At 42.0% G+C, this 17,745-nt stretch overlaps 1 protein-coding gene across 4 annotated transcripts in view; it reads right to left on the minus strand.

Moving 5' to 3' along the window:
* Positions 1-152: 152 nt before the first annotated feature.
* Stambpl1 (STAM binding protein like 1) overlaps positions 153-17,745 on the minus strand; it is a 51,392-nt gene continuing 33,799 nt past the window's right edge. For all 4 annotated transcript variants that reach the window (XM_048438862.3, XM_048438863.3, XM_048438861.3 and 1 more), the window contains exons 3-11: positions 15,828-16,045; positions 12,117-12,192; positions 10,742-10,837; positions 8,547-8,904; positions 7,565-7,689; positions 6,501-6,638; positions 2,424-2,536; positions 1,065-1,164; positions 153-475 (exon numbers count right to left, since the gene is read on the minus strand). In XM_048438862.3, coding sequence (XP_048294819.1) covers positions 419-475; positions 1,065-1,164; positions 2,424-2,536; positions 6,501-6,638; positions 7,565-7,689; positions 8,547-8,904; positions 10,742-10,837; positions 12,117-12,192; positions 15,828-16,045 — 1,281 coding nt within the window. In that variant the 3' untranslated portion in view covers positions 153-418. The remainder of the gene's footprint in view (positions 476-1,064; positions 1,165-2,423; positions 2,537-6,500; positions 6,639-7,564; positions 7,690-8,546; positions 8,905-10,741; positions 10,838-12,116; positions 12,193-15,827; positions 16,046-17,745) is intronic.

Genomic DNA, 17,745 nt, shown 5'->3' on the forward strand with positions numbered 1-17,745 from the left:
GCTTCCAACCAACTGACTCAAGTCCCAGTGGATCCAAAGCCCTGCTCTGACCTTTGTTGGCACCAAGCATGTACATGGTACACATATATACATGTGGGCAAAACATTCATACATATAAAAATAAAACCTAAATAAATTTTTACAAATAGGTATATTGTTATTTGCAGCACAATTTATTTTCTGAGGATATTATTTGGGTACATTAATGGGTATAGATTGAACAGCATGTGACCTCCTTTGAGACACAGCAACCCAAAAAGGAAACTTCAAAATATGCAAGAACAATAAATATCAAAGTTTTGGTCTAAAATATATAAATATAAAATATCAGTCACTCCTGGAAACATCATAAGAAATTCATCAGTCACACACATCCATGGCAGGTATCTGGCGCAGATGGTTGTGCATCTGGAGCACGTCACCTCAAGTCCAACACTGTTGTTTTGATGTCTTTTACTAATACATGGTTGCATATCTAGAAAAGAAAACAAAAACAATGTTACATAATAATGTTTAATATGTGGTTTTCTTTAGGAAAGGTATATCGAGTTCCTTACTTATTTTTCTCTGAATTTTATAAATGTTGCTGAATTGGGGTCGGGTAAACCTAAGATAAACATCTGTGAGAATAATCCATGTTGTCTATTCACACTGAACATCTGGGAGAATAATCCATGTTGTCTATTCACACTGAACATCTGGGAGAATAATCCATGTTGTCTATTCACACTGAACATCTGGGAGAATAATCCATGTTGTCTACTCACACTGAACATCTGGGAGAATAATCCACGTTGTCTACTCACACTGAACATCTGGGAGAATAATCCACGTTGTCTATTCACACTGAACATCTGGGAGAATAATCCCTGCTGCTGAGCCAGACATTGTGGTGCACATCTTCACCACAGCTCTCGGGAGGCAGAGGCAGGGGGATCTTTCTGAGTTTGAGGGCAGCCCGGTCTGTACAGGGAGTTTCAAGGCTACACAGACGAACCCTGTCTCAACAACAACAACAACAACAACAACAACAACAAGAACAATCCTCCAGGATGTCTACTCACACTGAACAGCCTGGGGTCCTTGGTGTGAGGATGAAAGCCCTTCTTTTTACAAGTAGAGACCTCAAGCATGCCGGCATTGGTGAGCCTGAAAATGCCCGTGCTAAACATGAGGGGGGAAAGAGGCACAAAGTTAAAAACCATCTGGGAAGATGCAAACATGCTCATTCCTCACATGGGATGGGGGAAGAAATCACCAAGCAGGAATCCCTGGTGACTGTCACAATTAGCCACAGCATGACTACTGTTAGATATACTGATCTCCAAGTACCTACAGGAACCCAAAGGGACCAAAAGGGAACTGCTGAGACCCCATGGGAAAGGTCATACACATGTTCTCCACCCTAGCAGATAGTTCTATGTCAGTGATCAGGCAGGTAGGTGGCAGTGTTGGGCACTGTGAGAAACACATCATAGACACTCTCTAGTGTCCTTCATCAAAGATGAAGGATGAAGAAACTGGGTCCCTGTGCTCAAGAATCCAACATCTTGCAGGTAGAGACAGGCTTCAAACAATGTCTGTCTTATTCTTATGATTATAACTACTTGTAAACTGAACCCCAGAAAATGAAAAGTCATTTCCGTGTTAACAGATCTGCAATACAAGGCCAGTTGACTGGACTCCTTGGTGTGGAGGGTTAGAACGCTTTGGACAAGTGGCAGGTAATCTAGAGCTATTTTCAGTCTCCTTCAAAACTCTTTCCTGCGCACCTTTGTGCTGACGACGATCACAGTTTTGGAAGATATTCTTCGCAGGCCTTTTACTCATCGAGAAGTTATAAATGTCCTCAGACAACCTCTGATCCCGACAGCACAGTTGCCTGCCTGCTTTGCTAGACCCATCCTACCTGCTGTTTCTGCCAATGTGTTTGGTGTATGTCTTGATTTGTAACTAGCTTTGTTCTGTAAACAACAGAACTGAATGCAATCACTTCTGTGGCGGAGTATATTTCTCAGGGCAACTTGAATCCATGTTCCTGGGCCATGGCCACTCACATCTGGCTCAAGAATAAAATCATTCTTTCCCAGATGAGAATGCTTTGTGTTACACAATAACATTTGTATTCCCAAACTAGGAAAGCTTTGGAGGTTACTGGGGAAGACCGGTCAATTTCTTTCATAGAAAACAGAACAGTAGAAACATGATTTCAAAGGCAACTGGGGTGGCGAGCCCATGACGCGTTATCACACTCGCAGAAGGGGGACCAGCAGGCTCACTTTTGCGAAGACTTAAGACAACAACAATAACAGATCGTGGAGCTACAGGTGTACAGGAACTAGCCACAGCCCGTCTCCTGCTGAAGAGCCTCATATCCAAGCACCGCAGCATGGTGGACTCGGAAGCCCTCTCGCCACACTTACTCCTTATGCTTTGGGGAGCACACAATGGCAACCGCCTCAGGCAACATCAGCTGATAGGAGCAGTGAGTGTGAAGATCCACACTGGACAGGAACGCAGTTTGCGTGGGGTGCGTCTGCAAATGGGAAGGAAGAGTCTCGTGAGGGAAGCCCAGGCTGCACTTAAACCTTGCCCTGCGATTTTCATGGAGCATGTGAAAAGCATGCTTTGTTGCGGGTCGGTGAGACGGCTAGTGGATAACAGCGTTTGCCAAGCATGCCTGATTGATGACTTGGATCCGACTCCTGGGACTCACGGTGGGAGAGAACTGTCTCCCTGAAATAGGTCCTCTGACTTCCACATGTGTGCCCTGCCACCTGCACGCCTACACTTGTACACGTCACACACTACTACTAGTAATAATGCATAAAGGTGAATTAGGTGGGGCTGATAGAATCCCTCCATTTCTGCCATGCTATTGTTTATTTGTTTGGAATAACTATGCCTTAGAGACAAAATTCCTATGAGTGTATGTACTTTCGTTGTGGGAAAGGCGGAGACGGCCTTGTTTACTAGAATAGATCCTCCATTAATCTAATGAGGCAATAATCTGACTATCTCAGCCTATATACAAGGATCTCCAGACTAAGGAAAATGAAGCAGCATGGCCACAGGAATCAGAAACCTGGAGTCTTGGTCACTTTTGCATTCTGACAGAATTAAATATAGCACATAAATGACATTGTCTATGGCTCTTCATCCTCATAAACAGGAAGAGGAGGGATCTCCAAGTTGCTGAAGGTGTTTGAGACTCTACTTATCCATTGAAAATGCACAAAGAGAAAGGAGACTATGAACAAAATCCTGTCTGTGCTAAACACCCACCCTTCCGTGGAGTCACGCACCAGGTAGGCTCATTGTTCAAATGCAAAGATTTAGTAGAGGAATGAGTGAGAGGGCTTGACACTGCTCCTCTGCTAGGGAATACCTTCTCTGAGAAAACCAGAGCTTTCTATATCATGGCAGAATGGAAGACGTGTTCTATGGGACCAGTGTGCTGTGGAAACAGCAAGCAAGTTGTAACATAGAAAAGTTACTATGGCCATCAATTGACTTCAGGCTGAATGTACCCATGTAAACACCTGAGCCCTTCATTTCTGCCTCAAAGAACCGGTTCCATGCTCAGGAGGACATCTCTCCCATGGGAGCATGGTACTCCCATTGCAAAGGAAAATGATGACGGTGGTGGTGACAGCAGCAGCAAATGCCATTTATTACCAAAGAATGAAGTGCTGGGCCGAAAATGAATCGCTTTCCATGAATTATGACATAGAGTTCTCACGAAGGTTTGTGTTGTTATTACCCCTGTTCTATAGACAAGGAGACAATTGCGATAAACAGCGTAGTATCTTCTAGATACTCCAAAGAGCCAGTCAAGCTAGAGACATTTAAAATTCAACTCCAGGTCTGCCAGATCCGTTCCAACTTTCTTCCTGATGATGAGTTTGTATAGATCTAGCCTGGATTGACTGCTGTTATCATGTACTGTGAAAGCAAGCACTTCATCGAGCTATAGAGATGTAACTAACAGCTTGACTCAGGAAAATCTAGATCTTAGAAGTCTAGAGTGATGACAAATCCACTATTGAAACAACTTAAATTCACTATAGCCTACACAGCAGACACAACACATCTTTGGAAAACCTTTGATTCTGGTTTGGGAATTGTTCATCAAGATGAACACTGACTGGCCTACATAGGCAATTTTAAAAACTACCACTTTTAGTTTGCTGTAATTTCCTTACTATGACTTGCATATGTGCATAAATGCATGTGTGTATGATATAGTGGTGTCCGTACATGTTTATGTGTGTACGTGCATGTGTTAGCCAAAGGATAATATTAGGTGTATTTCTCTATGGCTCTCCACCTTATCTGGGAGGGGGTGGTCCAGTTTTTCCCATTGAACCTGGAGCTCACTAACTTGGCTAGGTTGGCTGGCTACCTGGCAATCACCAACGATCTGCCTGTCTCTAACCTCAGTTCTGGGACTCTAGACTCATGTGGCAGCACCCTGCTCGTTAGGTAGGTACTGTGGTTCTGAACTCAGGTCCTCATTTTTGATGGCAAGTACTTATACCAACTGGCCTATCTTCCCAGGTCTCTGTGCTATAGTTTATTTTGCTTTAAAATGTATTCTAGACACATTCTGTTAGGCTAAATAAAGACTTTAAAACAGCAATCTCCGGCCAGGCAGTGGTGGTGTATGCTTTTAATCTCAGCACTTGGGAAGCAGAGGCAGAGGCAGAGGCAGAGGCAGGTGAATCCCTGTGAGTTCGAGGCCAGCCTGGTCTACAAGAGCTAGTTCCAGGACAGCTAGGACTGTTACACAGGGGAAACCCTGTCTTGAAAAAACCAAAACAGCAACAACTAAAAGCCCAGCAATTTCCATTCAGTAGTAAAGTGTATTATTTATTATTAAACAAACCAAATAAATGAGTAGCAAGTTTTTCTTTTCAAATAAACTTCTACATTCAAGGCACGGTTTATACTTTTTCAAAGGGCTTTCATATGCCAGCTTCTTTGCCACTCACATCAAATCAGTGAGAGAAACTCATTAGCCTCCCTGTCAGCAAGAGAACTTGAAAATAAGGAGCTAGTAGTCTTGACTAAGAAGACAGAGGGCCGAGCGGAGTGATGTTTCCTCCACCCTCCTAAACTATATTGTAATAACACTTGGCAGGTGTGTGTGTAAGTCCACATGGCTCCTCCCCAGCATTTTTGTACAAATAAATAAAATGCAAACCAATCCCTGCTCATTCTTTAGGTCTCTTGCAGGCATTATTTCATTTAACATTCAGTATCATAGGAAGTCAATTATTATGGCTCTCACTTTGTGGACGATGAAGATGCTGTTACAGTCACTTGTCAATGTTTCTCCATGAGCTCTCAGTGGAGCTGATATTTGTTAAACTCATGTCTACTTGATGTATAAATCCAGTTTCATACCTACAGTGGCCCAATGGATGTCAGAATCCAATATTCTGACCCTAGTTGTTCAATCCCCAGTCATTTTATGTACACACTTCTGCTCTGTGGAGCAGGACACTGAATGTGTGGACTCCCTTTGGTACACACATGCATTTTTTAAAGATTTATTTATTATGTATACAGTGTTCTGTCTGCATGTATGCCCGCAGGCCAGAAGTGATGTCAGATCTCATTGTAGATGGTTGTGAGCCACCATGTGGTTGCTGGGAATTGAACTCAGGTCCTCTGGAAAAACAGCCTATGTTCTTAACCCCTGAGCCATCTCTTCAGCCCCACATGCATTGTTTAAAAGTAGTGTGGTGTAGGAGGGTCTTCTTTCTATGTGTTGCTTTCATTGGCCAAATAAAGAAACTACCTTGGTTTTTTGATAGGGCAGAATTTAGATAGGTTGAGTAGACTGAACAGAATGCTGGGAGAAAGAAAGCAGAGTCAACCAGATGCCATGGCTCTCCTCTCCAAGACAGATGCTGGTTAGACTCATGCCGGTAAGCCACAGTCAAGTGGCAGTACACATTAATGGAGATGGGTTAAACTAATATGTGAGAGTTAGCCAATAAGAGGCTAGATATAATGGACCAGGCAGTGTTTAAATGAATACAGTTTCCGTGTAATTATTTTGAGTGCAAACTAGTCGGGCGGCAGGGTGCCGGGAACACAGCCCGCTGTTCCGCATTACAACTGTAGTGTTGTCAAAAGAAGGTTTATAAACTATTTAGATCCATAGTCAGAGATAGGAGACCACCACACAGTCTAGACTCGGCCATTTCTCTGAGATTATCTGAACCCAGCAGAGAAAGGCCTCCTGTCATGTCTTACCTTTCTTAGCTCTGGAGAAACAGAAAAGTATAGGCTACCCCTTTCAAATCCAGATGTGACAGACTCATACACAGCCCAACACTGAAAAAACTGTTTTAAATCGGGATACTTATTACCTCCGGGAAAATATAAAGACGAAAAACTATTTAAACTCAGCTAAATTCCTGTTTGAAGAAAACAACACACCACACACACACACACACAAAAACCAAAACCCAAAAGGCCAGACGTACATGAATCCATCCCAGCGTGAGGAGTCCATGTTGATCTTGAACACTGAATAATTCCTCTACGTTCTCCATGTCACAGTAGTCTGGGCCTGCAGACTGCTTTGGCACGATCACATGGGTAATAGTGAATTCATTATGTGTCTGGAAAACAACCATTCAAGAACAGTAACAAGTCTCTGAAGAGGATGTGGAATGCTTCAATATCGGCCAGCAGACCTCACCACTTGTACTACGACACTATCACAATTCAAAAACAAACAGAAAAGTTGACTCTACTGAAAGATTCGGGCATCCGCTGTTTGGGGCTTGAAACCCATTTCTGTGGTAGAAAATACAGACGGAATTAGCATCAAGGAGAGCAATGGGGAACGGAGTTATTAGCTAATAAATAATGCATTGGCATACTAGACCTACAAAGGAAAATGTCTCCACATAGCAAGGCCAGTTTCTGTGGAGGGACAAAGACTAAGTTGGCAAATGTGTGGTGTTACTCAAAGGCAGTCCTATGAGTTGTAGGGATTGCTGTCTTGCTTTTTTTAATCAGTTATATGTAATTATAAAAAAGTTAGGATTTTTCTCTAAGGGTGTTTTCCAAAATTAAAAAAGATGGCTCTTACAATTAAGTAAAAAGAAAGAAGAAACACATTGGGCTCTTCTTGGGGAAAAAAAGGTGCGGGTGTGGGAAAGAAAGGGTCTTAAGGTAAAGATGGGGAGGTCCTGGCTGGGCTGTGAGGTGTGTCATCTCTGGGCCCACTGGCCTTCTAATCCTTCTACAGCACTGCTCTCTCCAGCCTCAGGGCCTCCCTTCCCATTGAGCATGGTTCCTTACATCTTGACTTGTAATCTACCATTTTTATAAATGTTCTGTTTCTAGTGTTTGATGGTGTTTCTAAAACTTTAGTGTTCATTTTTTTTTTATAATGCTGAGTTCATGAACAATAACCGCTGTTTAAGGAAGCGTGTGTGTTTAAGGTTACTTTTGGAATACTTACAGCCCCTCCCCGACGTGCTTCCACCCTGCTCTCAGGACTGAAAGTGACCCACTGAGAGATAAAACAAGACCGTACCAGTTTGCCACAGAGGATTCCACAGGTTTCTATTCCTCTTACTGTGTTTGATTCAGCCAGCAGCAGAAATTTATGGCAAAGGTCTCTTGATAAAACCACACCCCGCAGGCCTTCAACCACTAAATCTAAGACAGAGAAAACAGAAACATGATAGAAAACAAAGCTTGAGTCTCGTCCTTCAGCCCTGAATCTCGGCAAGCAACTAAAGCACAAATTTCAAAACTATCAGGTGGTTCACTTTTCATAGCTCATTAACAAAAAACACTGGGAAGTAGATATTGATTAGAAGGAGGGTAAACTGATACGTACATTTCATATGCAAATCGTTTTATAAGAAAGTTTATAAAGAGCCAGTACTCATACACAGCTGCCTTCTGGAACAACTCTCAAATGCGTGTGTTTTCTTCCTGCACATCGCAAATACGCCAATGAGCCCACAGACCGACCGCAGTTCACTTTCCATGAGACACAGGATGAATATTCCTTATTGTGCTTGTTACGTGCTACTACTAGCCTAATGAATGTGGGCGATCCGTAAACAAAAGCACATTTTTCTCCGGAAACAATTACCAGCAAAGTAGCATTGCTGCCTACTGTGACTCTTAAATAGGAACCTCTGCCAAAGAGAACTGCCTACTCCATTTGGGAAACTTGCTAGAGAAGACGAGACAATACTTAAAACTAACACCAGCAACTGGTCCATGCTGATGCTGAACACTGCTCTTTACTATCTGTCTACTGAGCTAGGGTCTCAGTAACTAATTCCTCAGTTCCTTCTTTCCGGAGTCCCCAGTGTGTGTTTCCCTTTAAGATGTATGTGCGTCTTGAATAAAACACAAAGAAGGAAAATAAATGCTTGGACTTCTCATTCAAAATCTCTATCCAGTAACAAACTATGACTGCTCTGTAATCAGACAAGTTAGGTGGGCTGGATTGTAAAGTTAGAGACAGAAGGCGGTGCGCCTGCGTCCTAGAGACTTACTCTGAACCGCGCTCAGAGTGGCCGCGGGCTTTAAGGCCCTGTTCACGGGAGGAGAGTGATCAGCGAAATCGCTGCCATCGCTTTTACGGGGCTGATCGGCAAATACGTTCCGTAGAGAGTTGTTCTGGTGGGTGGAAAAGCAGGACAGTCTGCTTCCATCAGTCTGCTCAGACAGCACCGGGGAGTCTTGACCTCGTGTCTGGCCGCGGGCCAACTCTTGCTTCTTAAGCTGATCTTCGAAAAACAGGAACTGTTCTGATTCTAGTTGCTGCTGGCGCATCTGAGCTATCCGCTTCCGCTCTGCCTCGATCAGTCTCTGATGTTCCAACTTTTTAAGAATTTCGGCATTGTATTTGTTCTGAGGAGATGGTTGCCAGGAAAAAAAAAAAGTGTTAGTTTCCAAGCCAAAAACATCAAACTGAAATTATTCGATTCTTTGGTCTTCTGGGTGGGGTGGGGGCAGAGAGAGAAAGGAGAGAGATTCATAGGAAAACAGAAAAGTAAACACCACAGGAAAAATGCTGAATTTGATAAAGAAAGTAGTTTCTAAATCCATCATATTTCATGAGAGGCAGCACAGAAATCATGCTCTATATTCCCATGGTTCTAAATACCGGAATATCAATGTCTTGTCCTCCTGACCCCTCAGACCACTTCAAACAAAAGATCTTGTCCCTTAAACAGCATTTTCCAATCTGGCAGCTAGTAGCCAGATGCTGCCAGATGCTGCTATTTAAATTCAAACCGAGACGAAATAGAACTAGCAATGCAGTTCTCAGGCACACCGGTCACACTCAAGTATCCAACAGCCTTCTGTGCTAGTGGCTGCTGTACTGGAATATGCTCTTTGGCTTGGGGCTCTCCAGAACCTTTCTGTCTTTGCCTTTAGAATGCATACATATGTTATGGGAATCACAGGGAAGTGGTTCCCAAAAGTGTTTCTATTTCTTCTAATCAAAAGTCATGTTAAAAATTAAGAATCCCAACACCCAGTTCTAACAAAAATATCTGGGCATTATTAGGACAGAGGGATACCAAGGGGGTAGTAAGTTTTCCAACTGGTGTTGAAAGCAGCAGAAAGGTGGGGGGAGCAGAGTGGACTCACTTTATAGCCATGCTTCATGTGAATCACCCTGGGCCTTGTTAGCATTAGCAATTCTGATTGGGCACGGATTCCACAGTTCTAACAAGCACCAGGGCAGGCAGGTGTTGCCCATAGTCAGAGCCTTTAGGTAGATTTAACCTCTCCCTAGCCTTGGCTGCTGCCACTACCTCTCCAGAAACCTGCATGTGAGGTAAGACTGTAGACTCTGTGGGAGCACTATCGTGACCACGGCAGCACAGGGCACAGCTGTCCCATGTGCTCCTCCCAGGGACACCCTGAAGGAGCACAATCCTCACTCCCTCTTCAGTTTAGCTAACCAGCCTTCCAGCGATGCCCCCTAAACTCTGGGACTGTTAGCAGAAGTAGTGAGATCGAAGAGACACCAAGAGACGGTGAGGCTGGCGACCTCCAAAGCAAATGGTCACCCAACCACAAAGAAGCAAAGCAACACCTCTAATAACCTCTTAAGACCTAAGAATTTGCATATGGAATCTGAGAACCCCCTAGATTTACTGGGCAATCTCCCCTTTCAATGCCCTTCAGTCTCCTTTCACTGTGTAACAAAAATTCAGAAACTAGCACCCACTGGAACTAGGATTATGTTTCACCCACAAGGTTAACTGTTCTATCTTGAGGAAATGTTGACTAAACTATTTAAGAACTAAATTTAAATTTCCAAGGCCTACATAATTAAATACATCAAAAACATGCTTTTTTTTTTTTGTCTACTTTCTGCCGCTTCTATTCATCTGGAAAAATAAATGTATCAGCCATCTGGATCAAGGTTACACTGGAATGACTTAGTCAGAGGCTCCATTTAAACCACTGTAGGAAGTCTATTTCCTAATGCACTCTTTATTAGATGTTTCAGGAAATGAAAATACCGCATCCTTAGAGCACATGCTCAATCTGGACAGCTACATGAATCTTTTATTAGATTTACATCATTACATCTTTAATTTTTAATTTAAATGCACATATTTCAAAAACTCATACAGAAATAAAATTCAAAAACCATTTTCACACACACACACAAAGAACAGTGGATAAATAAATCCACTATTTATTTATATATGCCTATTGAACTTACTTTGCTTTGCAAATACTCTTGGTATTCTATGTTGTATTTTCTTATCAGGTCCCTTTTCAATTCATCCGTCCTTGGGAAGGCAATCTCCTTCAGTGTCTTTCAAAAAGAGATACACATATCAATTAGTGGGAATTTCAGTACACACTTTCCGGACATCAGCTGAGAAAGAGAAACAGCTGGCACGTATGTTAGAAACCAAGTTAGAAGAAGCAAAGATAGTCTCAGAAAACCAAATCTATTCTAGGATTTTAAAATACAGCTTCTAGCAATGAGGAAAATAAACCGTGAGCTGTGTTTGTGTATGTGTTCCCTTTGGAAGATCTCCGTTGAGTCTACTGGTTAGATAACCGTTTTGTTTAGGAAGGTACCAATAGAGTTTCACGCGTGCACTTGGAGGTCACTTATTCTTGGCATTACAAGGGAGACATAAGGGTTTATAGTGGGGAGGCATTCCTACACATGGCAGATGTAAAAAGCAGCTGAGGGACCTTTCATGAGAACTCAGAGTCCCAGGCTAAACCCAGATCTCCTGGATTCACATCTCCAGGGAGGAGTGAGGAAGTCAGGATCTCAGACAACTTCTTTAGTGGTTCTCAATGACAGGAAAGACCCAGGGAATTTGATAGAAAGTCCTATCATACCCTCCCTGTGAAGGAGAGAAGGAAAAGCCTAATGAAATTGGTTCACACAGGGAGCTGATGGTCCAGTTAGGACTAGTTCCCAAGTCTCCTCTCTTATATCTAGCTAATCTCTTCAGGAAAATGTCTTTCTAGGAGGCAAATGGTTACAAACCACTTAACAACAAGGCTATGTCCCAAGAAACTTATGTTTCAGTGATTTTGTTACTATAGAAAAATCAACGTATACACTTAATAAACTAAGATGGTAATGATGTCACTAGGCAACAGAAGTTAATGGAACCACTGTCATCTCTAGGGTTCAGGGACTGAAACACACAGTACACAGCACAGGACTGTAGCTAAAATGTGAGGCTACCGCAAAAATCACGACTGATTTCCAAAGAGTTATTCAATCCTGTGGAGAATAATCCAGCAGCTCAAGTGACTGCTTCAAGGAAGTGCATGGGAACAACTGTTATCTCAGTCTCCGAGAGGAGCTGTAAAGGAATTCCTGCCTTACATGTGTGCCTTAATGGAGCACATTCTCTTCTCTCTCTCTTCCAGTTTAGTTAGACACCTTGAATGGCCACCATTACAACCACTAAATGCATTAGGGGGAAATCAGAATGTCACGGCTGATGAAATGGGGTTTGGGGTTTTACATTCTTTAGAGGACAAGCCAAGGAGGAAGCTATGAACCAATCACATATACTTCAGGACATCTGAGCCCACAGGGAAGGCTCAACCCAGTGTACCTTCATGATATCCTGCTTCTCTGGTACTTCACACTGTTGGTAATCTCTATGGCTAGGAAGCTTTTCGACAAACAATCTAGAGAAAGAGAAAACACAGCGTTAGCATGCCGTGCCAGGGAAAGGCCAGTGTCAGTTTCTGATGAGCATTCTTTTAAAAAATAATTACACTCAACAACATTTTTTTCTCCCCGAGACAGGGTTTCTCTGTATATCTGTGGCTGTCCCTCTGTAGACCAGGCTGGCCTCAAACTCACAGAGATCCTCCTGCTTCTGCCTCCTCGAGTGCAGGAATTTAAGGCATGTGCCATCACTGCCTGGCAACAACTTTTATTTAACTATGGTCTTTGTATCCACCCACTTCTTAAATAAAGAACGGTATGTATATTATTCTGACTCTACACTATACTTATACTAAACAAAAAATAGCAGGGCTGTGCTGGTTAGTTTTTTTTTTTTTTTTTGTCAACTTCACACAAGCTCAAATTATCTGGGAAGCCAAACCTCAACTGAAAAAAATGCCACCTCCAGACTGACCTGTAGGCCAATCTGTAGGACTTTTACGTGATTAACAACCAATGTGGGGAAGCTCAGTCTACTATGGCAGTTGGGCCTGGATTGTTTAAGAAAGCAGGTTGACCTAGCCATGAGGAGCAAAACTGTAAGCGGTGTTCCTCCATGGCTTCTGCATGCGCTCCTGCATCCAGGTACTTGCCTTGACTTCCCTTCGTGATCAGAGCATTTGTTGGAATAGAAACCCTTCCCTCAAGCTACTTTCGGTCATGGCCTTTATCACAACAATAGAAAGCAAACTCAGACAAGGGATGAGGTCAGGGTCTCTACAGGCTCCCTCCATGCTCTAGTCCTTCCTGGGCCTTGCATACTTGAACCCACCGCAGCACCGTCTTACGTATGTGTAAGATTTTCAAACAGGGGTATAAATCCCTTTCATCCCTGAAAAAGATCTAACAACCTTTCCTGAATTAGTATCACTGTCGTGTGTTGGTAAAAACTCGTAATTGAAAATTCATAGCTAAGAGAGATGCAACAGAACCTCTAGCGGACGTGTTAAACGGAAGTTATTTTCCAGTCGCCTGGGAGGAAAAAGATTCCGCAGAGGTGAAGAGAAAACCACACAAGGCAGGTGCCTTGCTCCCAGGGAAGGGAAGAAGATGGCTCGTCTGCAGGGGCAGATGTTTCTCCTTCTTACTCTGTGATGCATCCCTGGCATGAAGAATGGTGTTGGCCCATAAGTGATCAATACAGATTTGAAAAACGAATGCTGAGCCTTTGCTTAACAGATCATGGTGGAGTATAGATCATTTAATATGGGTACTTTGCAATTACTGGTTCACTTAATTTCTCCTCACGACAGGGTGACAGGTCACACCTAAACATGAACATAACTTCCATTTCTGATACGAGACAGCTAAAGCTGGCAGAAGCTAAACTAAAGGTATTAGCTGCCAAAGACTTCAGAAACAGTAAAATCACAGACCGGATGGTAGTTTGAATGTATCTGGCCCCCATCAGTTCATAGGAAGTGGTACTGTTAGGAAGTGTGGCCTTGTTGGAGGAAGTGTGTTCTTCTTGGAAAAGACTGGGTGACACACACCTTTAATCCAGACCTTGAGGCTGGAGGGCACAGCTTTAATCTGGGCCACACCTTCTATTGGAAGTATGTCACACTGTGGGGGCGATCTTTGAGATCTTTTTCTCAAGCTTTCCTAAGAATGCCAGGTAGTCAACTTGTTGTTGCCCACAAAATGTAGGATTCTTAGCTCCAGCACCCCGTTTGCCTGCATGCTGCCATGCTCGCCTTTGTGATCAGAATGAACTGAACCTCTGAAACTGTAAGTGAAACCCCCTCAGTTAAATGTTTTCTTTATAAGAATTGCCATGCTCACAGTCTCTTCACAGCAATAAAAACCTTAACTGAGACAGATGCTCAGAGCTTTCTCCTTCATGAGGAGAGTGCTGGGGGAGTTTACACAAAATTAGACCTGAAGGTGGAAAATATATGACATATTGAAAATATATTTCAGAAACTAGAACTTTTGCAGCATTTTGGCCATAAACTGTGGTTGACAACCCTCAGTTTCATATTTATTGTTCAAATTTCTGGTAACCATTAATTTTTCCCAGTCAGGGTGAAGTTAGTCATTAATTCTTTAAATTTCCACTTTAAGTTTCCAAGCTTACTAACTTGGGAATTAAATATGTAAATTGTTTTTACTTTCTTCTTTGGTGGAATCATTAAAAAACCAGTTTTTTAAAAAAAATATTTTATTCTTTCAACTTGAATGTTTTCAGAATAACATCCTGCCACGTGAACTACTGTAATCATAAATAAAATGAACAAAATACAGAATACGAGTATTTCATGATCTCATTTGGGATTTTTAAAAGACAAAGGCTATGCCACACACAGTGATGCACGCTTGCAATCCTGAAGACTTGGGAAGTGGAGGCAAGAAGAACAAGCATTGAACTCCATCCTTTCCCTGGTACATGGTATCTGAGCTACATGAAACACTGACTTCAGACAAGGTGGAAGGGAAGACTGACACATGAGGCTACTTTCTGAACTCCATATGTGTATGCTGTGGTATGCATGCACCTGCACTCATGTATACAAATGTACAGTATGCATAGCCATCTGAAACATACACATATACATGTGCGTGCACACACAGTTTTTTTAAAACAGTAACAGTTCAAAATTCCAGATGGATGAATAAGTTTAGGGATCTGCTGTACAACATGGTATCTATAAATAACTATACCCTAGAAAGTTGCCAAGACAACAAATTTTTAAATATTATCACGATCAAAATTGGCAAGTGGGTGATATAAAAAGTTAATTAGCTTGATTTAGCCACAGAGGCAAACAAAAACATAAATATGCACAATTTATGATTTTATTACATTAATTAATTACATTAATTTTCATAAAAATTACATTAATTTTCCAACTAAAAACAAATTAATGAAACTAATTAACACGTGGCTTTAAACTCAAATGAAAGGCTTAGCTTAGAGTCCATCATTATTGTTAAGAAGGGATCCTCTAGGCAGTGAAATTACCAAACTTGTAAGGGAAGTCCAAAATCACCTTCGCTAACTCTAAAGTTAGGATCCATTACTAACACACGTCTGAGGGGAAATGCGGTAGTTTCTGATGGATATTGTGGTGTAGTCACTCTTGTTCAATATTCTGAAAGTTCTTTTGTAGATTAACTTCTTGCATAAACAAGCAAATGCTTCTCAAAAGCAGCTGCTGAATTCTGTGTGAAATGGACTGCTGTGTCCTCGTCAGAAATGACACCTCTCCCATGCTCCCCAAGGTGTTCCTGCTCTCAAACCTTCAAATCAAATCTTTAAAGTATCGATGGCGGACTCGACATGCTCTAGATGAAGCAATATAACTCCTGCTCTCAGAAGGCGCATCTTGCTACGGGAGGAAAAGGGCACCAAATGTGAAACTATACACGTGAAGAGAGCCTCCACCCCTCCTGACCCTCTCATTCCTGAGGTTCATGGATGATATCTCGATGCGTTTCAATGTATATCAACATATATACTCCGTTTTTAGAAGATGGTCAAACTGGTCTGAATATGAACACTCTCATGGTATCCAAAGTGCCATGTCAAATTATCACATAAATATTGTTTCAAGCTTCTCATTCTAAAGACCTCTAAGACAAGACTTACGTTATAAATTTGTTATAAAGAACAAAGGCATTTTCCAGGTTCCCTTCTTCCAAATACACAGACGCCATCCTTTCCATTTCTACTCCGGACCTGAAGTAACGGCGTGGGGTGATGTCTTCATTAATGGAGATATTACAACCAAGCTTGCTTAGGGCGCGGACCCGCTCCTCTGGACTTAGAGAAACATCTGTATGATCAGGCATTGCAGCCAACTTTTTCTGCAATGAAACATTTAAATATCTGATTATAGGTTTTTAAAATTACATAGCTATTTAATTCATGTAATTTCTGTACCACAAACCCAATACTAGTACCTCAGAAAATCCTTCTATAAGAGTTAATGATAGGATCAGTGTAAGACCTGTGTGCACAGTCACACCCGAGACACACATCCGGAAAAGATAAACACTTTTATTTGTCTAAGACCTCTTCATAGGTTTCAAAGTACAATCATGTGGCATTTCCTGGGTCTGCAAGTGCTTTAGGTATAAGCATCATGTAAGTTGTCATGTTAACCATTCTGGATCATTCTGGTCACAGGAGGGCTCACGTCACGGGACTCTGAGGCTCTCCAGAAAGTTGTTTACATTGAAGTTATTATTAGGATTTGGTTCTATCCCACAATATAATAATTAATGGGGAGTTTCTAGGGTCCCCCTCCACTGCCACTATACAAAAGAAATTACAACAAAAAACCACTGGTAACTCCCCGTGAAGCCCTTTCAGAGAAAAAGAACACTCTCCAAGCCCCACCCCTGCCCCATTATTTTTCTTTTAATACAAATAAATCTAATAAACTTCCATCTAACAGCAATTGTTATCAATTAGTTCTCAAGTGAGAAAATGATAATAAATTATGGAGAAAAGTAATTTCTATTTCTATCTTTGAATTTTACTAATAATGCCATGATGTATACTCTCAGACATGCACAAAGCATACATAGTAAGGATAACTAAGACGGTTCTGTGCCTCAGAAATGCCAGACTCGAAGACTGGCTTGTTTTGTTTTGTTTTTCCATTTATTTAGGGCCCAGTAGTAGATATTTTATGTTCTTTACAACTTGAATTCAGGTCTCCACATGTTAAAGCAGCTGTAAACGATATGGCCATGAACAGCCCTGGCTCCTTGCCAAGGCGATGAATACAGCACTCAGACCACAGCTTGTTTTCCCCGAAGTTCAGACTTGTCTGTCTCAAGAGTATGGTCCAGGCACCTGCAACATCAGCAAGACAGCTGTTCTCAAAAATAAAAAAAAAATGCAAATTCCTAACTGGCGCCACTGAAGATCTACAAACTCAGGACCTCAGGAGGTGGCTGGAAAATTGCTGCTTCAGTCAGTGTTCGCAGAAGGACTCAGTGCGTTCTCCAGCTTCACTTGACCATTATTTCACAGCCCAAGAATAAGGCTGCTCCAGAGAAACTCAGCATCTTGCGGCCTTCCTTATTCAAATATGGGTAACTTGTAAGCCCAACTACAGTAAAGGCAAAAATGTTTGAATAAAGTCCGTAGAAAGCTCTGAAAAAAATTTAAATCAGATATAGCTTTATTCTGCCATGAATAACTGAGCCACTGGGCAGAGTACAGGAGATTAGGTAGGTAAGTTTTTCTTGTGTCACTTGATTTACTTTATTTCCAACTTTATAGCAAGTAAAACACTAGAAACATGAAATGATTCTTGTTTCTAAAGGTTTAATATATAGCAAAAGCCATAAGACTTTTCTTAAGGTTCCATTATGCTGAAGGCAGCCACCTCCTGTGCCTGATGGTACTGTTGGTTGGACCTGTAGCAATGAACACGAAAGCTCTTTTCTGCTAATTCCTTCCCAAGGAAGTGCCAGGCAAGGTTTCCAGGTAACTTTCCTGCAGATTGATGGGCATACCTGGTCCAACTACAGTCCAAGAAATAGTAATATTT

This window comes from Myodes glareolus, chromosome 7 (assembly GCF_982192425.1).
Source record: "Myodes glareolus chromosome 7, mMyoGla1.1, whole genome shotgun sequence".
NCBI classification, from domain to species: Eukaryota; Metazoa; Chordata; class Mammalia; order Rodentia; family Cricetidae; genus Myodes; species Myodes glareolus.